Below are 27,036 nucleotides of genomic sequence, written 5' to 3' on the forward strand. Positions count from 1 at the left end.
AAGCTATTGACATTTACAATGCCAATAGCTCAAAGTCTCGTAAATGCGAGACCTATTGCATTGCAAATGATTGTTGTAATCTGGAATAAAACCTCATCTGGGTTATAAAATCGATTACTTACCTCCAAGGATTTACAACAAAGACTCTCCTAGATGAAATCAAGCACAATAAAGTCACCAATTTACATGATGACTGTCGTAAAGTCAGTTACCCATTAGAAGCACAACTCTTCAGTCTTCCAAAAAGTCAAATTCACATCCCACAAATTACTATATCTAGTCCTAGGTGGTCTACACAATATAATTATCTCCCCCTGTAGAAAAACAGTTTACTGGAGAATGGCTAGCTGCCACAGCAGATCTATACCAATTAATGGTCCTATATCTCAAATTTTTTTCAACAATATACAAATACATTGATAATTCTGCAGTGTATGCCTTGATGGGATCCAAGTCCCTTTCCAAGCACCAATAAACCTAACTCTTTCCTACTCTAACATAGCGACTCTGGGGCCCATGACACTGAGCAATTCCTTAGCCTCTTCTGAAATGTCTGGAAAGTGCTCTCCTCCTCCTCTGAAATCCTCCAAACAACAAGGTTCAATACCCCTTCTACAACCAAAGGATGAACTTCTTCTTTCAGACCTAATATCTTTCCGTCTGAGACAGGAATCAAAAAAGGAATCAAAAAAGGGTCTTCCACCACCCACTAGCCCTGGAAAACAAGGCTGAGCTACCCAAAAAGAAGTAATCAGAACTGACACCTCTGCCTCCTCACCATCGACAACACCCCCTGAATCATTGCAAATGGTGGGAATGCATAGCAACAAAGATTCCTCCAATCCTGCGGAATATCATCTTCTGGCTTCGCTAGTGGATCTTGTCTCTAGCTGAAATACCGTTGTAACTGGAATGTCAATCTCAACGCAAACTTATCCACCTCCAAGGGACCCCAAATCTCCTGTATTCTTTTGAAAATGTGACCATTCAACTTCCAATTGCTGTAATCGTTCAGTTAACTTGAATTCTAATCTGCAATTGTGTTGTTCAACCCTGAAAATAATCCACCTGCAAGCCCATCTTGTGCTCCAGACGAAACCCCAAATCCCTTTTGCTTTCAAAGCTCTATTCTTGGATTTGCTTCCACCTATTCGATTTATGTAATGTACTACTGAAACATTGTCCTACTGAAACATTGTCCATCTTCAATAAGACATTGCAGTTCCTTAAAATGTCCCCAAAAGGCTTTAATGCAACCTGCTGTCATTTCTAATCCATTTATGTGTTCCCAACTCTTTTCCCATGACCATCTGCCACCTGTTTCCTGTTGATTTAAACATACTTCCCAACCATAAAGACTCACAACCATATCGTGTACATAATCTGGACAAAGTCCAAAAATTGTACAGCCATTCCAAGCGTCCAATATCCAGCCACCAATTCAACTCCTCATGTGCCTCTGACGAAGGAGCCACCAGGTTTCCATACCACAAACCTTTCCTTAAACTCTCTGCCTTCATCTTCTGTGAGGCTCTGTAATGAAGGGGTCCTGGAAAAAATGCCTGTATATTAGTCGAAAACAAACCTATTATCCTTGTTAAACTCCTTAATGTAACAAAGCACCTCTTCAAAACCTGTTTCACTTCTGTCTTTATTTTTCCAACTTTCTTTCCTGGTAAACTCTAAGTTGCAAGCACAGTATTCACCTGAAACCCTAGGAAACTCACTTCCTGACAAGGAACTAGCACTGACAGAAACACAAGGGATTCTAACCTATCCATTACTAATTGAAGCCGCTGCGTCTTCAACTCCTCTTGATCTTGAGACATAACCAAAAGTTTGTCCAAGTACATTATCATGCGAATTCCCCTCACTGAGAAATGCAGCAACAGGTCTCAAAACCTTTGAACCAGGAAGCGGACGCTAGCCCAAAGGGAAGACAAGTGAATTGGTAAAGGTCTCCTTACCATCTGAACTGGAGATATTTGCAACTGACATCTGCTGTTAGAATTGTAAAGTAAGAATCCTTTCGATCGAACTTGACCATCCAATTGTTATTTTCCAAAATATATCTTAAAAGATGGATACCCTCCATCTTGAAATGCCTGTTCACCAGAAATTCTATTTTAGTTTATAGATTACAGGACGCCAACCTTTGTCTTTTTTCCTGACCAAAACAATCGTCCTCACAAATGTCAACTCCTCCTCTGGCTCTTGAACTCCAAGTCCACCAACCTTTGTTGTTCCTCTGGAAAAACCATTTCCAAAGGTTCCAATATCTGAAATCTGTTCTCTCTGGACTCTATAACAGAACCCAGAATTGTATTCAAGACCCACTGGTCCCTTGTCAAATTCTTCCAATTGTTCACAAAACCTCTGAACCGATCCCCTACATTTCCTTTGGGAAGAACCAAAAAACCTCTTCATTCTTTCATTGATTTGCCTGCAAGTTTTGTGCTCTCCCTCTGGCCTGACGTCCTCTACCAACCTGCAGTCCTGGAGGATAGAAACCAGTGGCAGACTGAAATCCTCTGAGTGGCCACGCCCTTGGGTTAGATAATGGGACTGTCAAAAACCACGGCCAGAGAAACGTACCCTTGCTCAGGCCCTGTCAAAATCGTGTTCCCCAAACACTCTCCTCATAGGAGACTGAGCCTTATCAAAACCTGTTAAAGTTGCCCCATATTTATCTACACCTTCCACCAGACCCTCTTCAAAGAGATCCTTACTAGGCTTCCCCTTTGGAAAATCTTCTAGTTTTGGACTAATGCCCATAAGAATTGCCTTGCTGCCACTAAAGCAGTGTTCACATTGCCAATAAAACACATTGCTCTCTTACTCCATCCCCTTAATAAATCTGTATCTATAGAAACTCCCTTAAACGTAGCTTCTTCTGTCATGTCCAGTAATCTCGATAAAGGTTCAGTGACATCCAGCAGCCTGTCTAGGCACCCTTTAAGTGCTTTCTCAACCCTTTCTGGGGTCTCAGCCCAATTTCAATATAAAAACCTGTAAGATCTGGATCCAGATCCGGATGTGAGCAAGCCTTATTATCAATAACTGGACGAGAACATTTAGCCCTCATCACTGTCCTTGCTTCTTTCTCTAAAGGTCTACATATCCAAAGTTTTGTAAAATCAGACAAGAGTCAAAGGCCACCTAAATGCGCTTCTCATGTGTCACGGCTAAACATCTCTTCACCCTGAGGATCTTTTACAACACTCTTCTCCTTATGTACCTTATATATTTTGTCATAGTACAGATCCCGATAATCATCCCTATAAGCATCAAAAACATACTCATCCAAATATGTTTTTTTTAAACTAGCACCATCCTGACCATATGCATCTCCCTCATCACATCTAGACTAAATCTCTTTGTGCTGCAAGAGACACATCCATTGTGCCCTCGTAGGACCCCTTCAGTTTCTGTGGTGTTTAGAACACTTCTCTGCCAAGAGAATATGTCCTCATTCAGTCCTTTCTCTACATGTTTCTCTTTATTTTCTTTTTACTGTTCCCTTTCTTGTCACAAGAAACGTACTCCTCATCCAGAGAGCAGAACTCCTCGTCCAAATCTGAGAGGTCCCTTCCTTTCCTTGTTTTGCTAAATATGGACTTTAATAGTTCCTTCACTGAGGACTCGCCTCGTTCTGAGCCACCTTCCTAAGGGAGTCTCCCTGACTCTAAGACTCTGAAGTCGCTTAGTTTGTATTCATTATTTCTTCAACTCAGCACTATTTATTCTAAATATATACTTATTTTTAATGTAACTCCCACACAAAAAAAGCTACTACCGAATGCAGAGAAGAAATGAAGCGCCCGTTATAATAGTTTGAATGCCACATCAAAATCCGATTGTGCATGCCATTGAAACAACATGGTCTCTGCACGCTTCATTCCCATAGGAAAACATAGCCTTTATCAAGATGGCCGTTCATGGCGTGATTACCCAATCGAGCACGCTGTATGCAATGGTATAATCGCATTTGCAAACTTGAAGGCCTAAGGCGGCCTTGATCATGTAGATCAAGCGCAAGCTTAACCATGCAGCGTCCCTCGCCTGAGTAGCTCTAATCGCTTGCCTTGCAGTGTCTCGCGCTGCAGACCGTTTAGTCCCCTTCCAAACTGCCAACACAAGACAAAACTCAGCTGTCAGACGGATTAAAAGGTATTTAATCCTCCAATAAGCCATATTACTCTTAAAAGTATAGCCAGTTAAAAAAACTCAATTTCTAATAAACAGTGCACCTTATAACCTGCCACATAAAAGTTCCCAAAATTGGAATAAACAATATATAATAAAAGCATTTAGTAATTAGTTATGCTTTAAAATCAACCGCTAAACACACAGTATCACTCTCTAAAACCTTTAATTCAATAATTAGGTAATTCAAGAATGCAAATACTTAACTGATATGGAGCAGCAAAGAAAAGCGGAATATGGCTGCTGGTCAAGGGTTTATAGAGTGCCATGTTCATTCTGATTCTATAGTTTTTTTTTTTCTTTTCTTTTTTTTTTTTTTGAAAACCTTTATTGACATTTCAATAAGAACAAGTATGGGCCTACAACCCCCCGGGGCCGGCCGCTAAGCAATCAGATCAAAAACGGGCAAGTATAAACACAGGCAGCACTTCGGGGAGCAGAATCGTAATGCTAATACTGTGGACAGCATGAGTAGGGCACCAGGAGAAAAAGGTTTTCATTTTATAATGAAACAAGGCTGAAGGATCAGGTGACAAACAATTTTCAAACAGCGAGTACAAGTATGCAGAGTAATAGACGTTAGCGATTTACAGCAATCTATTAGGTCAATGGCGCAAACACAAGAACATCAGGATGGGGAAGAATAGCATAGACCGTTGCGCCCGCAGTCCCCCGCCGAACTCCCCGAGAACACCCCGGAAGTTGTGGAACACAGGAAACGGCAACAAGTCATAGCAAAGGAGGTGTATCACGCTGATCCCAGAAAAAGAAAAACAAAAAGAATCAGAGAAGAAAAAGGAGGCCATGGAAAAAGAGATGAAAGAGTACAGAATCCCCTCCCCCAACCCCCACCCCGCACCTCTGCAGATGAGTATGCCCCCCCCCCCCAGCAGTGTGCCTGTCGCCCTGGAACCAGACCCGAAATATAGGAGAATAGGGAAAAAGAAGTAGGAAAAGAACCCCACCGGACGGGGGGGTAGAGAGAGTATTAATAAACTGGAGGAGGGCCTTAAAAACATACCCCCGGCTTCTCCCTCCCGCACGGTAAGTTTCCCCCAGCGTGAACAATGAACAGCACAAAGTCAATCGTCTCAAAACAAGATGGGGAGCATTAGGCACCTATTATGCTAGTAGTCATGCCCGGAGAGCACGCAACCCCTGAACCCGCCCGTCCACTAGATGACCACCCCTGAAGGATCAGCCTTATCCCTGACCACTCCTTGGAATTCTGCCCATGTCAACCCCTCGACCCAGCACCATATCCAATGTTCCACGGTAGAGGAGTGTCCAAAAACGACCGAGAAGCGACGCACACAGGTGGGGTGGAAGTCTCTGAGCATCAACACAGTCCGCCGCGTGGAGAAACAGGCTTCCCAGTGCTGCCCTAGGATGTGCACTGCACTCAAGGTCCAGGAAGGCAGAAGCAGCCAAAGCAGACAATAGTTGCTGGAGTTGTCTCTGGGTCGCAGGAGGGCACGTACGGGACGAGGCCACCACATCCCACTCAGGTCCAACGCCTCCGGGACAGATCAGGCCCTCAGCAGGACGAACACACTGTAGTATACTGGCCGGAGCGTACAGCTGTGCACTAACCTCAGGGGTGGCCGCCACCGTGTCTTCCTGTGCGCAGTGTGAGTAGTCCCTGTGTGCGTGCGGACAGGCGGGCCGCCACTGCCCCAACTCTGACGCAACACCGTCGAGCTTACTCCCCAAGACCCCGAAACCATGAACCAAGGAGGAGTGAAGAGCACCAAGAGCCTCGAGGAGGTCGCCGTACCCCAGCACAGCTCTCTGCGATCGCGCCGCCACACTCCCAAAAGTCGCACCCTCACAGGCCCGCTGCGACCCAGCGGACAGGATGGTAGGCTTCATCACAACAAGATGGCCGCCAAGTATGCCCGACCCTCACCGGGGCCGGGACCCTGGGACAAGCGTTGCGATGTCCACGTCGCGGGTGACCGGGTTCCGGGGGCAGGCAAAAAAAACTATCCGTTGCGTGGTCACGGGCAACAGTCGTCCCCACCACGGACCAGCTCCCGTAGATCCGGGGGCGGCCCGCAATGATCAGGGCAGGATACGGACGGCGGCCGGGCAGCTCACCATCAAGGCAGGGGCAGTCACCGGAGGATCTAAGAATTGCACCCCCGGACATGCACTCGGTCCGCTACGCTTGGCAGTAGAAGTGACCACGCCGAAATGTAGGCCGAGTTTGGCACCGCTCCGGTGGGCCGACTCCACCCAGTCACAACCGGCCGCTGTTGTTGCACTGCCACCCGGCCACGGCGTCCACTCGAGGTCCCGGCTCCAGGGCCGCACAGGCCGCAAAGTTCCGATGCAGTTTTCTCCGGCGATACCGCAGCTAGAAACCTCGGAGTCACACAGTCGGGAGCCCCTCTCCTTCAGAGACACGACCACACAGCACAGGTTGAGGATCTCAGGCAGGATATCCGTGCGGGATGCGGAGGTTCACGGAGCCGGGAGTCTACGCTGCCGTCCCGGTCGCCATCTTGGCTCCTCTCGATTCTATAGTTTTTAATTTGGTTAAAAGTTGCTTTAAATGGCTGCACATGGAGTAGCAGTAAATTATATATGCAAAACGATTGTAACCGGTCTTGAAATGAAATGATTATTGCCTTGGTGGGAATCAAACACAAGGAGATGATGGACAGAGCGCTGAAACTTTTCAGACACTCACGCCCAGTCACAGATCTGGGTTGAATCCATCATCATTGTTTAGCTCACTTCGCCACCCCAGTTCAGACAAAGTTGTATGCAAATCAGTCTTGACCCTGAGCCTCATGGTAACAGTCCAGCCCGAACTGCCAAGCAATGTCTTCCCTGGACCGGAAACAAGCATCCTGGGACCGGTTTTGGGGTAACACCCCTTATCAGCCAGGCTAGCTTGAATCCAGTGGCAAAGTGAGCAAAGGACGAACGTCTGGGCATACCCTGCCAACTATGGGCAAACAAAGCAAACACAAGGAGGTGATGGACGGAGCGCTGGAACTTTTCTGACACTCACTCCCATTCACAGATCTGGGTTGAATCCATCATCATTGTTTAGCTCACTTCGCCACCCCAGTTCAGACAAAGTTGTATGCAAATCATTCTTGACCCTGTGCCTCATGGTAACAGTCCAGCCCGAACTGCCAAGCTATGTCTTCCCTGGACCGGAAACAAGCAACCTGGGACCGGTTTGGGGTAACACCCCTTATCAGCCAGGCTAGCTTGAATCCAGTGGCAAAGTGAGCAAGGGACCCACGTCATGGCATAACCTGCCGACTTAGGGCGAACAAAGCAAACACAAGGAGATGATGTACGGAGTGCTGAAACTTTTCAGAGACACACCCCCAGTCACAGATCTGGGTTGAATCCATCATCATTCTTTAGCTCACTTGGTGGGAATTACATAGAACAGGGATTCTGCATATGGGTTTGCTCAACCAGTCTCTGGTCCAAGTTTGCATGAGGGGGTAAGCGTGCATCTGATTATGATCCATTTCTGTTTCGAATCTTTGATGTGCGTCTCTCTGAGATGTCCTGCTCTAGTTGGCTCTGGAATGGGGTTATCATGTGATGTTTGAGGCACTATTAGCTGTGAATATTCAATGGCTGCAGTTATTTGTGCTTGAGCCCTCTTAATTGTGTCCTCGATATTTTTTAGGAAATGCATTTGAAAATGATGAAACTGTTCAGGTCACTGGCAGAAGCGGAATGTAAGCAGCCGCCATTGCAGCGGAAGGATGTCAAGTGTGGGACACGGTGCCTGGCAAAATGTAATCTCGGTGATGGGGATGCTTGGAACAGGTGAGGAACATTAAGTATGGAAAATAAAGCTGGTGAAGGAATCCACTGTCACAGATGTTCTTGAATGGTATTGAGCAATAAGACATTGTGATGCACTGAGTTCCAAAAGCCAAAAAATGCCATGTTGATCACTCAGAAAGGGGGGTAGAAACAATGCCAGAGTAGGTGTTCATTGGTAGTATCTTTGCTGCATAACATCACTGTAGTAGTAGTGGAAGGCTAATGTTTTTAGAGGAGATTAACCCATACAGAGGGAATTGAAATTTAGGGCCTGATTTACCCTTTCGAGTACAGAGTATCTATGGTCACTGTGGCGGAGTACTTTTCTTCCACCATGGTGAGGGTTATCTGCCCACCAAATTTAGAAATGTCTACTGGTAAGTGGAAGTCTCCTGAATTTCAAGGAACTCCCGTCATAGTGATTCCTGTAAATGCATTGAAAGTTTGACAGATGGTTTTGTCATCCTAATGGAGCCATACGCCGTAATTTTAACATTTTGTTTTTCTCCCAAAGCACAATTTTTCAACAAAAAAAACAATGTTCTCTACGCTATGGGAGTTTACTCCCATGGTGTGGGGTAATTTAAAGGTTTTTGGTTCCACATGACAGTATGTGAAAATAAAAACTGACTATGTATTCGCCCACTCAAAATAGGGGGAGTGGACACATGGCTAAACTTTCTGATAACCCTTACTTCTTTTGGCCGTCAGAGGTATATGTATGCAGTGGAGAAGAAGGGTTGTATGATGGATCGAGTTCCACTACCCACATTCCTAAACCACGAGGTCTGAATAACGACTGCGTCTTAACCACGCATGCCGTTACCACAAATTTTTGTGGTAAAGGCACGCATGGTAAAGGGGTATGCATGTCTAAGGTTGCCACCGCTCTCCTCACCGTCCTAGGGTACAAACTCCTCTCCTGTCCTGAGGTGCAAATACCCATACCCCCTCCCAACTCCCACACTGTGTCCTTCACCTGCCCTAATGCCTAAAACCCTGTCCCTTAACCCTGTCCTTTAACCAGACCCTGGCCAGCCCTGCCCCACCCTCCCCTAAGCCCTAAAAAACTACCCCGACTACCCTTTCCCCTCCCACTGCTCTGAGGCCTAATACCCTAACCCCCAATTTAAAAAAACTACCTCGGCACCCTCCCAGCCCTAAAAAGTACTCCGACCCCTGCAGCCCTGAAAACTACCTCTGACCCCCAGCCCTGAAAACATGCCCCACCCTCCCTAGCCCTGAAAACTAGTCCCACCCCCAGCCCTGAAAACTAGCCCCAATCAACCCCCAGCCCTGAAAACGACCAAAACTAGCTTCAACCCCCAGCCTTAAAAACTACCTCCAACCGCCAGCCCTGAAGACTAGCCCAGATTTACCCCCAGCCCAGAAAACTACCCCGACCCACCCCCAGGCCACAAAACTACCCCCGACCAACCCCCATGCCCACAAAACTACCCCGACCGCCCAGTCCACAAAACCACCCCGACCCAGCCCCACTCACCTCACCGCGGATCTCTTGCTGCTTTTCTGCTTTTATCCGTCCGTAGCGACACTACCCGGACTCCGTCCGTCCCCCCCCCCCCACCCCCCTTCCTCCCGGCCTATAAACATTACCGACCCACCCCGCAGCACACAAAACTTTCCGGACCCACCTCCCAACCCACAAAACAACCCCACTGCCCACAAAATTACCCTGACCCATTGTTGCCATCAATGATCTCAAGATGTGGCGGTGATGGGAACTTCCTGGCGAACATGGGGTGAATCGCATGGCTGATCGAGGTGGTGTAAAAATCAGGAGTACATCTCACATAGGTTATTATAATTTTGTAAATAAAATTGTAAATATTTCTTGAAAACGTTTTTTTTTATATTTAAACATTTTCATTGTTGATTTTAACAATTAAGATGACCTTTACAGTAAATACCTTCAATTGTAAGTATTCTGTATGTTCTGTAGTGTCACAGATTGTGACTTTCTCCCATGTATTTGGTAAGCAATAACACTGAACCGCAAAACCTATATTTTTCAGTATTTGGGTTGATTATGTATGAGTAATTGATGTTCCGGGCAAATTGTTTCCTTTCCACACCACCCAATAATGCAGTATGTATCCGTATATGTGGAGCAAGTGACTGCTCAGTGTTGCTCACAAGATCAGATTATTACTTGCACTGCACCACCAGTTAGGGGCGGATGCAGATTGGATATGTCTGATAAAAGATTCTCCACAGTTACAGAATAGTCTATTAGAGCTGCCAGCTCAATGACAGTAGTAGGAAGATGCAACTCCTGAATGTGGTCATATATTGCCCCATTTCTGGACATGTTAACAGAAGATAAAAAGCACGAGGTCAAGGGTATTCTTCAAGAAGGTGAACAGGCTTTTGCAGTACTCCTTGAGTTGCCCATGGATATAGCAAATAGTGGCTTTCATCAACTAGCTGGAGCGGCAGTTCGCGGACGCCACAGTTAATTTAAAAGCCATTTCATTTACCCAGAAGTCCAGAACAAAGCCATGGATATTCTGTTTGACAGAGAACTGCTATTTGGAAAGCATGTTGACTACACACTCCAAAACATTAAAGCAGAAAATGAAAAGGGCAAGACAAAACCCATGCCGTGGATCAGGTCAATCATACTGATGCTTCAAATCAACCTCATTAATGTTGGTTATGCCCCTCAACAGCAACAAACTCTAGCATAGAGATAGTTCCATACACAGCTCTATAGTTGAGATTCATTCAGCTTAGCTGAAGGTTCAGAATGCTAGACATCATTGGCAGCTTCCAAGCACCAACAGGTGATGAATGTCCTCGGGTGTGGCCGTACAATACAATTTACTCAGGGTCCACCAACAACTCTCCTGGCAAGAGTCACACAAGCACTTAAGTCTGTTAAAAGCAGAGATTTGCAACGTGGTATAAAAGGGAAATATTAAACCAGTCCCGAAACATCAAAATGTTAGTTTTATTAAATATGCTTTCTCCTATGGAAGACAACGTGAAAACAATGGACACCCATTCTTGACCTAAGACAACTCGATCTTTTTCCAAGGAAACATTAGGTCAGCATAAGAATGCTTCAAGAGGTATAACAGTTACTCATGAAGAACAAATACTTACATTGCTATCTCTTAAACATGCGTGTTTACACATATACATACACAGAAAACACTGCAAATTCCTACGATTCGAGGTAACCGGTTGCTCGTATCAGTTTTCTGCACTACCCTTTGACCTTTACTCATCTCTCAGAATATTGACGAAACGGATGGCCCCACCCAGTGGCATCTCATCTCTGACATTTAGGAAACAAGGTCTATCCATACCTAGATATCTGGATGGTCAAAGACTAATATGAATGTATAACGTTACAACGCATACATTTACAACGCATGCCTTTACAACACAGTTTTTACATCGCAACAACCTTTACAACGCATTATTTTACATCGCATGCCACTACATCGCATTTTTAGAAACTACCTTTACAACGCATTCCATTACATCGCATAATTTCTTTACAACGCATACCATTACAACACATACCATTGCATTGCATTTAAGGTAAGTGTTGGATAGTACAGGGGTAACAATTACTATTATAAATCCAGTGGGTGCAACAGTTGGGGAAGTGTTGGATAGTGTAGGGGTAAAAATTACTATTCTAACTCCAGGGGGTGCAACAGTAGGGTAAGTGTTGGATAGCGTAGGGGTACTATGCATTGTAATGGCATGCGTTGTAATGACGTGATGTAATGCCTGCATTGTAGTGACATGCGTTGTAATGAAATGCGTGGTAGTGACATGCAATGTAATGGCTGCGTTATAGTGACATGCGTTGTAAAGGATGTTGCGATGTAATGACTGCCTTGTAAATGTAGTGCGATGTAATGACTGTGTTGTAAAGGTTGTTTCCCACTAATATATACCATTTACAAAACACTTTATTACAGCCTGCATCACACTCTTCAAAACTTATGGACTCAAGCTAAACAAAAGCATCCTACATGACCCCGACACAAAGACAATTCTCATCCAGGGGATACTCATCAATAGTCATAATCTATGAATAATCCCCGCCCATGTGCGGGATCCCGGAGCATATAGAAAATACATATATATAAATATATATATATATACATATGTGAAAACATATAAATGCAGCCTAATAATGTTCAAAACATGGCAATGCTGTAAATTACATATTTTTGCATAGTAGTGCCCCCGTAACCCGTAAGGAAAAAAAGGAAGCATCAGGCAAATTATAACACAGCACTGCTTTATTGCCATAAAGCAACATGTAATTGTAGGCATTCGCCAGTAGGCTGCAGTAGAGTATCAAGAATCCAAGAAAACTGACACCTTGCCTTTAAGGCATTAGAGTAGGGGGACCGTGCCTTTAAGGCCTGCCCGTGACCCCCTGCTCCCATGATGCACTACAGGTGACAGTTGGGCCAGTTCTTTTTTCCGGCTCCTTCTGTGAGGATCCTGGAGCTTGAGCTCTTCAGTTTTTTGACTGAAATTTTGAATTACATTTTTTTCTAGCTTTTTTCGACGTTTTCTGGCTTATAAGGGCTAATTCTGCTGGTTCCAGTGAATTTTCCAATTTTTTTCCAGTCAGAATGTCTCCTTTATTTAGGAAATGCCCTTCTTGTGGTAATAAAATGGCACTGGTGGATCCACACTCGGTGTGTATTGTGTGTTTACCATCAAAACACGATCCTGACCAGTGTCCCCACTGCCAGAAGTTCTCAAAGCGCACTCTGAGGGACAGAGAGCGCATTAAACTGCATGCAAGACTGGAGAAGGAACGAAGCCGTCGTGAAGGCGAGCATTCCTCATCAAGACCACCTTCTTCAGCTACGCAAGTACAGAAACGGCGACATACCAGCTCCCCGGGCTCCAAGAAGACCAGGAGTCCAAGAGGTTCGCCGTCGACGTCGAGGATGCCGGCGAAGAGGCAGAGAACTTCGGCGTCAAGGGATTCATCCCACCATCAAGAGTCTCCGCCGCGCAAAAGTAAGTCGGCGTCGAGAGGCGGCCCTTCGGGCTCGAAGGCTGCTAGTCTGGTGACATCTGAACTGTCTCCGTCGACGTCGAGGCTTCCGTCGACGTCGAGACACTCTCCGCCACCCTCGAGGGGGTCGACGTCGAGAGATGCGGCGACGTACATTCCGCCGCGAGTGGGCCGGTCGCCGTCGATGGTTACCCCCACTCGGCGACATAGAAGGTCGACGTCGAGAGGAAGATCGACGTCAAGAAGTCGACGTCGAGAGAGGTCGCCGTCAAGATCACACGTCGACGTCGAGAGAGGTCGACGTCGAAGTCGCCCAGTCGACGTCGAGAGAGGTCGACGTCGAAGAGTCGACGTCGAGAGAGGTCGACGTCGAAGTCGCCCAGTCGACGTCGAGAGAGGTCGACGTCGAAGTCGCCCAGTCGACGGCGAGAGAGGTCGACGTCGAAGACACGGCCGACGTCGAGGTCATCTAGCCGACGTCAGGTGCCAGAGAAGAGGAGATCGACATCGAGGTCTCCACGACCGGCGTCGAGACCAGAACGGCATACCTCACACTTGCCGATGGTGACGCAGACGTCGTCGACGTCAAGGGATTCGACGTCGAGGGCGAAGACTGGACCGCCCGCGGAGAGGTCCCCAGGAGAACAGTCATCATCTCCGGGACTGCACATCGTGCAAATATCTCCAGAAAGATCACCCGAGGCTCCAGAGCGGTTTGGACTGTCACCGCGCTGGTTACGAGATGTGGGCGCTGCCGCATGTCGGAGTCCGGGATCGGACTACTCCCGCATGTATTCCCCACCGCGCAGGAGTAAATCGCCTCCGAGGGATCCACGGCCAATTTCACCACGCCGGTCTCGTTCCAGGGACCGTCGCACCGCGCCAAAACGTCCAAGATCTCCGTCCAAGCGCAGATCAGGATCAAGGGCTCACCAAAGCGAACGCTCCCACAAGAGGCGACGCACCAGGTCGTCCACTGGGACTGCATCCACAAGATCCTCAGTCCGGGACTACTCTCCTACTTTTTCATCCACGCCTCCATCGCGAGTGTCCCCGGTGGATGACATTATAACTTTCTCGGACGTCCTGGGTAGAGGGGCGCAAAAGTTGAACATCGCACTGCACGCCCCTCAGGCACCCACTTCTGTGATCTTTGACACTTTACACCATCGGTCAGCTCCCAGACCTCTGCTCCCGTTGGTGCCAGGATTGTTAGAACCAGCGATGGCCACGTTCCTTACACCGGCTACAGCGGGCTCGGTCCCCTCGAGAATAGCAAAGAAGTACAAGGCTCCGGCCGAGGACCCTTTATTCTTGAGGGCGGACCCGCCAGCGGATTCGGTGATAGTGGCGGCGGCCATGAAGTCTCACTCAGCCTCAATATCTGCTTCTGTCCCCCCTGAGAAGGACAGCAAGCTGATGGACTCCTACGGCAGGAGAATGTGCAACACATCTGCCGCGCACATGAAGGTCGCTAGCGCTTCAGCCCTGCTAGGGAGGTATGATCGTTCCCTATGGGATTCCCTGGCCAGATTCGTGGAGAAATTGCCTAGGGAGGACAGGCAGGACTTCACGGAGATCCTACATGAAGGCGGACTGGTGGCCAACCAAGTAATAAGCGCAGCGGCGGATGCATCAGACCTAGCCGCGCATGGCTACTCCCATGGCATCTGCTCCCGCCGTTCGGCCTGGCTCAGATTAACAGCCCTCAAACCAGATGCGCAGAAAAGGATTCTTAACCTGCCGTTTAATGGATCATCGCTATTTGGAGCTCATGCGGACGACCAAATGAGCAAGATGAAAACGGAATTGGACACTGTAAAGGCTGTGGGACTGGAAAAACGCAAAGAGTTCCGCAAGCGCTTTCGCCAGGGCGACAAACGTGCCTTTCACCAGCGCGTTCAAACGCCCCAATGGTCCTCTCAAAACCAACAGAGGTCCCAGTTTCAGCAAAGGGGCCGGGGCAGAGGAAGAGGAAATGCTAAACAGCAGCAGTCCTCTAACAAGCAACCTCCCAAGCAGTGAAAACTTACTTCCTCCGCACTCGTTCGCCACTCCGGTGGGAGGAAGTGTCACCGCTCACCTGGCAGAGTGGAATACAATTACAAACGACAAATGGGTGCTGAGTATTGTAGAGCGTGGCTACTTGCTGAGGTTCAAATCTCCCCCTCCGCAGGTACCCCCACGGAAACAGCCACTCCCTCTCAGCCAAAACAAGCTTTTAAAGGACGAAGTTGCCACTCTCCTCTCCAAAAACGCCATAGAGGAAGTTCCAAACAGGCAGAGAAATCGGGGAGTGTACTCCCGGTATTTTCTTGTTCAGAAAAGAGGAGCGATCGGAGACTACAGACCCATCCTCGATCTCCGCCTACTCAACAGATTTCTCAGAAGGGAAAAATTCAGGATGCTAGCACTGCACCAGATCTTCCCACATCTACACCAAGGGGACTGGATGTGTGCCATCGATTTACAGGATGCATACTTCCACATTCCTGTCTCAGCGAAACATCGGAAGTTTCTCAGATTTCGCATCTTTCACCAACATTATCAATACAAGGTCCTGCCATTCGGCCTCAAGTCCGCGCCACGAACGTTCTCAAAGTGCATGGCGGTGGTGGCTGCATTTCTCCGCAAACGGAAGATATTCGTCTACCCATATCTAGACGACTGGCTCTTAAAAAGTTCCACCCCGGTTCAACTCCAGAGTCATCTCTCGTTCTGCCTAAACCTTCTACACTCGTTGGGCCTTCAGGTCAACTACCGGAAGTCGATCCTCAATCCAACTCAGCGGATCCACTACCTGGGCGCCTCTCTAGACTCCTCAAGCGCAAGCGTGTGTCCTTCGGAGGAGAGGTTATCCTCCATGCTGCAAAAAAGCTGCACGCTTCTCAGCACGGAATATCCCACAGCCAGACAAGTGTCATCTCTCCTGGGATCCATGGCCTCGTGCATCTACATTGTGCCCAACGCACGTCTGCACATGCGTCCTCTGCAACAAGACCTAGAGGATCAGTGGTCGCAGAGGACCGGCCGCTGGGAAGATCACATTACCCTTCATCAAGCCGCCAAAGATTCCATCCGGTGGTGGATGAAGCGCTCCCATCTGCTTCACGGCGTCCCATTCCATCAGGCGCCTCCGACACAGACGGTGGTCACAGACGCCTCCATGCAGGGCTGGGGGGCTCATATGGGCCGGCTTCAAGTACAAGGTCTCTGGTCCGCTACCGAGCAGAGCTATCACATCAACTTCTTGGAGCTACGAGCAGTCCATCTCGCTCTCAAGTCCCTGTACCCATCCCTGCAGACCGACTATGTTCAGGTTCAGACGGACAACACCACAACTATGTTCTATCTGAACAAGCAAGGAGGGACCAGATCACGGGTCCTGTCTCTGGAGGCCCAGTCAATCTGGAAATGGCTTCTGGCGAGAAACCTGACGATCGTCGCTGTTCACCTGCCAGGGACCCTGAACGTGCAGGCGGACGGCCTCAGCAGAGACTTCGTCGAAGCGCACGACTGGGTGCTCAACGAAGGCGTCGCTCAAGACATCTTCCGCTTGTGGGGCATACCAGACATCGATCTGTTCGCAGACGCGGACAACAAAAAATGCCCCGTCTTCGCCTCCAGGTTCCCTCAACGGGGGTCGCAGGGGAACGCGCTTTTGATCAGCTGGTCGAGGACATTGCTTTACGCTTTTCCTCCTCTCCCTCTCATCCCGGCTGTGATTCAGAAGTTCTACAGGGCCAGAACTCGGATGATCCTAATAGCACCGGAGTGGCCCCGGCAGTGGTGGTACCCGGATCTACTCCAGCTGTCGGAGGTACCACAGAGGAGGTTGCCATGCCTGCCGAACTTGCTGACCAAGGACAAGGGGAGAGTGTTCCACCCCAATCTCCCCTCCCTCCGCTTGACGGCATGGCTCCTGAATTCATCCAGTACGGACATCTAGATCTTCCACCGGACTGTATGAGCATTCTTCGGGAGGCAAAGAGGCCCTCCACGAGGAAGTCGTATGGCTTTAAATGGAAAAGATTCTGCTTCTGGTGTAGAGATAACACCCTTGATCCGATCCGGGGTCAAGAACAGGTTATTCTCCCCTACTTACTGTACTTGGCGAAGTCTGGGTTAAAGTACTCTTCCATCAGAGTACACTTAGCTGCTATTACAGCCTATAGGAAGTCTCCTACCCAGACCTCATTCTTTCAGATGCCAGTGGTAAAGGATTTCTTAGAAGGGCTTAAGAAAGTTTACCCACCTGTGAGGTCTCCTTCCCCTTCCTGGGAACTGAACATCGTTCTCTCTAAACTGATGGGAGGTCCTTTTGAGCCGATTCATAAGGCCTCCTTGCAACATCTGACCTGGAAGGCTGCCTTCTTAGTAGCCATCACTTCGGCCCGTAGGGTTAGTGAAATTCAGGCCCTCTGCTGCAAGGAACCTTACACGGTGTTTCATGCTAATAGGGTGGTGCTCCGTACTCATCCGAGCTTCCTGCCCAAGGTGGTTTCGGACTTCCATATTAATCAGGTGATCACGTTGCCCACCTTCTTTCCTCAGCCGACCACACCCCCGGAGAGAGCTCTACACTCTCTTGACCTCCGGAGGGTTTTGAAATTCTATCTAGCTAAGACCCTTACTCTTAGAAAGTCAGACAGGCTCTTTGTTAACTATGGACCCACTAATACCGGGCTGGCTGCGGCCAAGAGATCTATCTCTAGATGGATTGTCTCTTGTATAGCTTTGGCTTACCAACTGTCCCACAAAGTTCTGCAGGGTAAACCTAGAGCACACTCTACTCGGGGGAAGGCTTCTACGGTAGCACTCCTTCGCAACGTTCCCATGTCTGAGATCTGTAAAGCGGCTACATGGCGCTCAGTCCATACTTTCACGCGCCATTATTGCCTAGATTCAGACGCACAGGCCGACGCCCAGGTGGGGCAGGCCTCTTTGAGGAACCTATTTGCATAACTGTAATGCAAGATGTGTCTTTTAATGTATGTTTTAACTGCTTTGTTGCTCGTCCGCGAGACTTTGGGTATGGGCTTGCTACTCTATTCATAGATTATGACTATTGATGAGTATCCCCTGGATGAGAAGGATTAGTTACTTACCTGTAATCCTAGTTCTCATCCAGGGGTATACTCATCAAAGTCATAAGCGACCCACCCACCTCCCCGGACGAGCAATGTTTTCTCTTTAAATAAGTGATGTATGGAAGGCAGATCTACTCAGGTGCGGAGGCACCGCCAAAAAGAACTGGCCCAACTGTCACCTGTAGTGCATCATGGGAGCAGGGGGTCACGGGCAGGCCTTAAAGGCACGGTCCCCCTACTCTAATGCCTTAAAGGCAAGGTGTCAGTTTTCTTGGATTCTTGATACTCTACTGCAGCCTACTGGCGAATGCCTACAATTACATGTTGCTTTATGGCAATAAAGCAGTGCTGTGTTATAATTTGCCTGATGCTTCCTTTTTTTCCTTACGGGTTACGGGGGCACTACTATGCAAAAATATGTAATTTACAGCATTGCCATGTTTTGAACATTATTAGGCTGCATTTATATGTTTTCACATATGTATATATATATATATTTATATATATGTATTTTCTATATGCTCCGGGATCCCGCACATGGGCGGGGATTATTCATAGATTATGACTTTGATGAGTATACCCCTGGATGAGAACTAGGATTACAGGTAAGTAACTAATCCTTCTTAGCAACAGGCTTGGTCACAAGCAGAACAATTGTGTTTCAACAGCAGAAGGGCAACCCCCTCTCAGTGCGTTGGCAAGCCAGATACTGAAGCAGTCAACAGTCCAAGTATGCCTCTAATAGCATCTTCTGGGCATGATGATTTCATGTACAGTTCTGATTCCTTTCTATTGACGCCACATACGGCCCATTCAGGAAGGGTTGGGCAGCAAGTGGGCTTAGTTGTTAGGATCTTTCAATGATGCTATAATTGTAGCAAACACAAGAGCATTCCAACCCATTGTTATTTTGCCCACCATGCCATCCAAATCAGTCTTGACCCTACTCCAATAGGATCAGTCCAGCCCGAACTGCGAAGCCAGGTCCTCTCTGAACTGGAATACAAATAACCCAAGACAGGTTTCACTCTGATTGGAGCTCTTTAGTCAGCTGTAGCTTGGTTCCAGTGGCACAGTGAGCAGGGGACCTAGGTCTGGATATACCCTTGGTCACTAAGAGCAGTGCATCAAACACACAAAAGGTGAGTAAAGGATGCTTGCATTAAGTCTAACCACTTGCAATCGCTTGGGGTAGCATTTAAGTTGATCGTTCTTATGTCCACCATTCAACCTTAGATTAGACCCAACCAAATTTGTCTTGACCCTGCTCCAGTAGGAACAGTCCAGCCCAAACTGCCAAGCCAGATCCTCGCTGAACCGGAACACAAGCAACCCAAGACTGGTTCGCCCTAACGTATCACTGACACAAAAGCAATTAAACAAACATTCCTGTTGGGCATAACCAAACAATACAGGACCAGAGCTTAAATGTCTTCTGCCTCCATCTCACTTTATCATGACAGATGCTTCAATAAATGGATGTAGTGCCCATCTTCAAGAGCTGTCAGCCAAAGGTTTATGGTGCCCACTGACAAGAAATCTGCACATAAGACTTCAAATGACGAGTTGTAAGAAGAGACCTACATCATTTCTCCCATGCCTGCGCTATTTCATGGTGTTAATCCATATAGACCGCATCCCCTACAGTGTTGTATATCGGCAAACAGGGAGGAACCCCCTCTCAACTACTGTCGCTCTGGGCACAAAAACTGTGTTACTGGGAATTTCACCTCCATATCGCATTAGCAGGAGAACCCTTCCCAGGGATAGAGAACGACCAGGCTGACTACCTAAGCAGAATACTGGAACATTGTCCGGAGAGGGAGCTGAAAGAAAACATTCTGACCAAAGCGTTCAGTGCGTGGTGAAAACTAAACATAGATCTCTTCATCATGTACAGCAATAAGAACTGCTGCTTCCATGCAAGTAGGCATCTGCAGCCAAACTTATGTGGGAATTCTCCTTCAATAGGATTGTGCAAAATGCTTCCCTACACTTTACCTCTACTTCCCCTATTGCTCAAATTGATTGCCAAAATTAAGAGGGAGCCCTACAGACTCATTTCATAGAGCCCACCCGACAGAGAGTACTGGTTTATGTACCTTCTACTTCTTACGGAAGCTCCACTCATTCTATTAGGACCGGGTATTGAGATGGTAGGGTCAAATACTTCATCATGACCTAGTCTTTAGGATTGACAGCTTGGCTCATGAATTCAATGAATTTTAACACATAGATATCTTGGAAGACTTTAGACATAGCTTAGCACACCGAGAACCTTATAAATTAATTAAACCTATTTGCTAAATGAAAATATTCTGTCTATGGTGCTGTTCTAAAGGTTTACAGCCCTTTCAGGCCGAGCTCACCAGATCTTACCCTACTTAATAGAATTGACTAAATCAGCACTAAAACATGCTTCAATAAAAGTTCCCCTCGTACCAATCTTACATTATAAGCATTCTTCAAATAAGCCATCAATGTGATCCTATAGGAGTGTTAAGTAATTCCTAGAGGATTTATTTAGGGTGTACCCACCATCAAGGACACCTGCAAAATGTATGTAACCCAATACCATTCTTTCAGAGTTGATATCATATCCTTTCTACCCTAACCACAGATCGTCTATAAGATTTCTCACATGAAAGAGCACAATACTGCTGACATTTTACATCACTGAGACAAGTAAATGATAGTCAAGCTTTCCCAATTACCGGGCTTTACTTACATTTCTCCAAAGTTGGAATCACTCTGGGAACTAAGCCCAAGTTCTAGCCAAAAGTACCAACAGATTTTCAGCTGAATTAACCGGTTTTGAAAGCTTACTTTCAAAATCTCTCTATTGCTCCAGAAATAGTGTTAACACCTGCTTGATGTCAGGAGTTGTCTGAGATTCTACCCAGAAGGAAAAAACTATTCAGGAAACTGATCAAACTTCTAGTCTCCTTCTCCATCCCATCTATGAATTTGCCCATTTCAATGCAGGGTATTACCAGATGGATTGTGACTGCAATACTTTTCTGCCATATAAAAACTGGAAGACCTCTATCTAGCTAAATGAAAACCCATTTCACAAGAGGTATTGCGACATGGTCACCACTCTATGATGGTGTACCGCTTGTAGATTTTTGCAGAGTAACAACATGGAGAAACAGTACATTTTTACAAAGTGTTTCGAAGCAATTGTAGATTCAGATACAGTGATTTTACAACATTTTTTCAAATAAGGTGAGCCTATGTATTTTTCTCACTGTCCTCTTGATGTTGTATAATAAAACTGTAAATACTGCTTGCTATTCTGATTCAAGCTAATGAAATATCCAGTGCTTCAAAAGAACACAATTTATTTACCTATAACTGCAGTTCTCCAGCCTTGGTATCTTTCATATATTCATATCTGGCTGCCTTCATCCCCAAATAGATGGCCTGTCCCGCCTCAGAAACCACACCACCTCCAGTGCCAGACTCTGAACTGTCTGCGCTGCCTCCACCTCAGGACAGATCCAGGAGGGAAGCTCAAAGACTCTTGGAAGAAGAGAAGTACAGGAAGATGTAACACAACCTTTTTGAATCCGGTTCAGACCCCTCTACCTCTATGCTTACGGTGGGGATACTGAGGGAGAGCACCAATATGAGTTGGCTGGCTACTCCTCGGCTAGTGAGTTGGACACCTCACCAGAAATGGAGATGGAATGCCCCTCTCACCTCCGAACACCAGAGATCATGTCATTTCACTCTGAATTCAAGAAGGCAGCTGAGGTGCTGGATCTGCAACTGCCAATTGTTGATGTCAAGACTAACTTCTTTATAGAAGTCTTCTTCCATCAGCACTAACTTCAGTACTTCTGCTTCCATTCAATGAAGCCTTAGTAGAACTCTTCAAGGCAGCCTCGAAGTAGCCCACTACTGCACTGGTGGTGAACAGACTGGTGGTTAGGCACTACCATTCTCCAGTATTGGGGTGTCTTTCATAGATTCACATGCTTGAATATTCCCCGTCGTCGAAGTGGGAGTCCCACGGTACATAAAAAGCAATAAGTCTCATGTATATAGGTACATACATAAACCATATCAGAATAAAATACATATATAAATAAACTTTATATAGTTCAAAATAACATATCAAGTCAAAAGTACCATAGGATAACATTGACACATAGGAAAGCATTGAAAACAAGGAATCACTTTACTGACATATCCATGTCGTTTTTATAGTTCAAACTCCAGCCAATCCGGCGCAAGCACCCTCTAGAACCTTCTCCTCAGAGGCTCAGGCCCTTAGATTTTCTACTGCATGTCGTGTGAAGGGAGTCTACCTGAGCTCTGCTCGGTTTATTTCTCTGGTTTGGATTTTCCTCAACTTATCCTCATGTCTTCAAGTAAGAAGTCACTTTTCCGTCCCTGTGCTTCTTGTGGGAAGTTAAGACTTTTTTCTGAGGACCCTCATGAAAAATGTATTTACTGCCTTTACCCCGACCATAAGGTGGGCAACTGTAAAATCTGTAGAACTTTTCCACAAAAGACTCTAAAGGACAGGGATGGTCGCCTCCTTTTGTGGCTCCAAAAATTGAAGGACGCAGATAATCCTCTCTCTGAGGTCCAAGTGTGGCTTCTGCTCGCACCGGAGTCTCTTCCAAGCGTAGTAGTGTACAGGATTTGCCCTCTCCCTTTCTAAAAAAGAGAAAGCTTCACCTTTTGGGAGTTTCTAAGGTGCCAGTACATTCTGCTACTACGTCAACGCCCCCGAGATCTCACTCTCAGGCGTCTGTGACTCCTTCAGCACATGTTTCTACTCAAAAACGTGCCAAACCGTTGACTGGCTCGTCGACGGTCCCTCCGTCGACGAAATCTGCTGCTTCTTCAACCTTCGTTCTCTCCGTCGACAGTGGTTTGTGTTTCATTGAAGGCTGTCTCGTCGACGATTCCTATATCCTCCTCGTCGACGACGAAGAAGCTGGTTATCCCGTCGATGTCCAAATCCTCATCGACGATAAAAAAGAAGTCGTCGTCGTCGTTGATGATTAAATCTTCGTCGGCGTTGGCTTCGTCGAGGGTGGCTTCGTCGACGGTGGCTTCGTTGACGGCGACATCGTCGGCGGCGGCCTCGTCGGCGGTGTTGTCAACTTTTGCATCTCTGCCTCTGGTGCCGTTGTCTACGCCAACATCTGCTCCTGTTGACGATTCCTTGCTTCAGCGTTGTCACGCTGTTTTGGACTCCATTACTATGCCACCGGCCACTCAGCCACCGCAACAGTTGTTTGCCTCTGGCAACGAGGATGACTCTGCTTCTGATGAGGACATTCATTCCACATTCCGGGCTGCTCGCAGTCCATCTGAACTCTTCATTAAATGTCAGGATTTCGAAGATGAGGATCTGGACGATCATTATTATCAGGAAGAGGAGCCGGATCCTCCTACACAGGTCCCAATGGCACAGCTTCCTTTGTCCCTCATCTCTACCCTCCAATTTATATTGGAGGATTACAATCGCCGTTTTCCACCTTCTTCTCACAGTTCTCCATGTGACGCACCATCGAACTTTCCGACTCCTCCTCCAGTGCCGGCGGAGCCAACGCCATCCGCCCCTTCACTAGTACCCTCTGCAGAGGGTGACGGTGACGTTCTTCGGGATACGGAAGATGGAGAGCTCCAGGGCGATGACGACGACACCATGGCCGACTGGGATGATTATCAAATAAATTCGCCTTCTTCGCCTCCAAAGTCGCCAGTGAACTCTCCACCTGTTGACATTACAGGTTTCCATCAGCTGATGGAAAGAGCGGCGCAGCGATTTCATCTCCCCATGATCGTGAGAGAGGAGGATTGCTTTCGGTATGATTTCAAATCACAACCACAGAAACAAGTTCGGGCCGTGCCCATAATTGACCTTATTTGGAATGGGGGATTAAGCTAATGAAAACACCTAATTCAATCCCACCAGTTCTTCTGCGGTTGGAGAAAAAGTATAAGGCCCGGGCTCTTCTCCTGCTTGCTTGGTGTCCCAGCCTAAGCCGGATTCAGTCATCACCCAGGCGGCACAACGTCGCTCGAAGAATCCCTCGTCTCCACTTTCCTCTCCACCTGACCGTGATGGCCGTCGCCTGGACGCCATTGGGAAGAAGTTCTCTACCATGACCTCCACAACAGTAAGGGCAGCAAATTCTTTGGCCATCTTGGGCCGTTACGATCGCCAAATGTGGTCGGACATGGAGGCATTCATTAAGCTCATTCTAGAGCCCTCTAGAGGGGACGCTCTCAAAATCTTGCAAGAAGGTGAAAGAGCATCTTCAGAGATTATTGATTGCTCTGTAGACATCACCTCCACTGGTTTTCGACAGCTGGCTGGAGCAGCTGTTTTAAGGAGGCAAGGCTGGCTTCGTTCCACTTTTTTTGTCAAGAAGTCCAGGCAAAGATTCTCGATATGCCCTTTGATGGGGAGTCCTTGTTTGGACAGCATGTGGATGAGGCCCTCCAAACAATCAAGAAGGACACTGAGACGGCTCGTTCCCTTCGCACGCTACAGTTTAGAAGGCAGCCTTTTCGGGTTGCTCGCGGACGCAGCACCACCTCTTCCTTTCGTGGCAATTCCACTCAATACCGCTCTTACAGCCAAGGACACCAACGTTTTTCCTCCCAAAACCCACAGTCTTACAGACAACAGACTGGTAAATCCTACAGAGGCAAGTCCAACTATAGGGGGAACTCCTCCAAAAAACAATGACTCTCTTTGTTTATGTCCCCCTCCCCTCAGTGCCCCCTCGTCCCGAGTTGGAGAACGGATCTCCAAATTCTTTTCAAATTGGTCATTGATCACTTCAGACCATTGGGTGTTGGACATTGTTTTAAAGGGCCATGCCCTAGAATTCGTCAAATTCCCTCGAAACACCCCTCCATCCGGTCCTCCTCCCGCTCATTTCAAAGAGCTTTTCCATCAGATCAGCATTATGCTCAAGAAAGGTGCCATCGAAGTGGTTCCGAAATCTCAGAAGGGGCTAGGCTTCTATTCCCGTTTTTTCCTCGTATTAAAGAAATCTGGGGAGTGGCTCCCTATCCTCGGCCTGAGGTCGCTCAACAAGTTTCTGAAAGACCAATCATTCCGCATGCTCACGCTGAGGGACATTCTTCAGTTCCTTTCTCAAGGCGACTTCATGACAACAATCGATCTTCAGGACGCTTATTTCCACATGCCAATTTTACCACGCCACAGGAAATACCTACGCTTCCGTGTAGACCACAGGGGCTTTCAATTCAAAGTCCTGCCCTTCGGGCTTCGCTCAGCTCCTTGAGTCTTAACGAAAGTCCTTGCCCCGGTGGTGGACCATTTGCGGTTGCAGGCATCCAAATATTCCCATATTTGGACGATTGTCTCATCAAGTCTCAGTCCTCCCACCAAGCATCCCTAGATACTCAGTATTATCGGACTCTGTTCCACTCTCTAGGACTGTCAACATACAGAAATCTCAGCTCACGCCAGCTCTGGACAGAACGTTCCTAGGCGCCACCATCAATACCTCCATGGCCATGGCTTTCGTCTCCGCCGATCGGCAAACAGGGATCCTGCAGCTCGCAGCTTCCATCAGATCAAAGCGGTCCGTTTCAGTCCGCATATTGAAGTCCTTTCTGGGGATGGCGTCCTCCTGCATTTCTTTGATCCCACATTGCAGACTGAAGAGTCGTCCCATTCAAGAGGAACTAGACAAACAATAGCGTCAGATCTCCGGTTCTTTCAGCGACCGGATCTTCGTAACCACTCGCATGGCACGAGCTCTGCACTGGTAGACACATCTTCGCAACATCGCAGCTGGAACTTCTTTTCTGGCGAACGCCCCGGAACTTGTTCTTACCACGGATGCCTCCCTGGAAGGGTGGGGCGGACACCTTCAAGATCTGTCCATCAAGGGCAAATGGACTCTGTCTCAACGTTCTTGGCACATCAACAGACTAGAACTGATGGCAATTTTCCTTGCACTCAAATCCTTCCGGTTCCAGCTTCAAGGGGAATCAGTGCTCATTCAAACGGACAACACCACCAGCATGCACTACCTGAACAAGCAGGGTGGGACAAAATCTCCACTGCTTTCCCAGCTGGCTCAGAAGATCTGGGATTGGGCCATACTCCATCGGATCACGCTCACTGCAGTCCACCTGTCGGTCAACGTCATCGACCCACGAGTGGGAGTTGCATCAGCCGACTCTAGACTTTGTCTTCAGCCTTTGGGGGTCACCCGAACCTGGATCTATTTGCAACACCACAGAACAGCAAATGCCAGTCTTACGCAAGTTGGCTTCCCCACAGAGGGTCGCGCGGAAATGCCCTTTCGATGGACTGGTGCAAGATATTTGCCTTCGCTTTTCCGCCGATCCCTCTGATTCCTCGAGTGTTGTGGAAAATGCGGAGACAACCGTGCCACATTCTCCTGATTGCTCCACGGTGGCCTCGGCAGGCATGGTTCTCGGAGCTACTGCTCCTCGCTGTGCGAGCCCATCCTTCTTCGCCCTCGGCCGGACCTTCTAACAATGAACAACGGTCGGATCTGCCATCCGAATCCCAGTTCACTCACATTGTCTGCTTGGAACCTGAGCACCTTGAATTTGCTCACTTGAACATTCCACCTGCCTGCAGGGAAGTTCTTGCCAGGGCGCGGGCGCCTTCCACGGTGAAGACCTACAAGCTAAAGTGGAAGCGCTTCTGTCACTGGTGCTCGTCTGTTCACATCCACCCAGTGCACGCCTCCCCGGCACAGATTCTGCCTTTCTTTTTGCAGTTGGCACAGTCAGGAATGTCTCACTCCACCTTAAAAGTCTTTCTAGCGGCAATTTCTCGCTTTCGTCAGGACGGCTCTTCCTCTCTCTTCATCTGGAGTAATTCAGCAATTCTTTAAAGGATTGTTCCGGATGTTTCCACCC

The 27,036-nt window shown here is 47.6% G+C and overlaps 1 protein-coding gene across 1 annotated transcript in view; it reads left to right on the forward strand.

The window, feature by feature from the left end:
* The window catches only part of TDRD10 (tudor domain containing 10), a 404,866-nt gene that overhangs the window by 320,556 nt on the left and 57,274 nt on the right, over positions 1-27,036 (forward strand). Inside the window, exon 10 of the mRNA XM_085637994.1 lies at positions 7,871-8,013. Within this exon, the coding sequence (XP_085494120.1) occupies positions 7,871-8,013 (143 nt within the window). The remainder of the gene's footprint in view (positions 1-7,870; positions 8,014-27,036) is intronic.

This window comes from Triturus cristatus, chromosome 12, assembly GCF_964204655.1.
Source record: "Triturus cristatus chromosome 12, aTriCri1.1, whole genome shotgun sequence".
Lineage (NCBI taxonomy): Eukaryota > Metazoa > Chordata > Amphibia > Caudata > Salamandridae > Triturus > Triturus cristatus.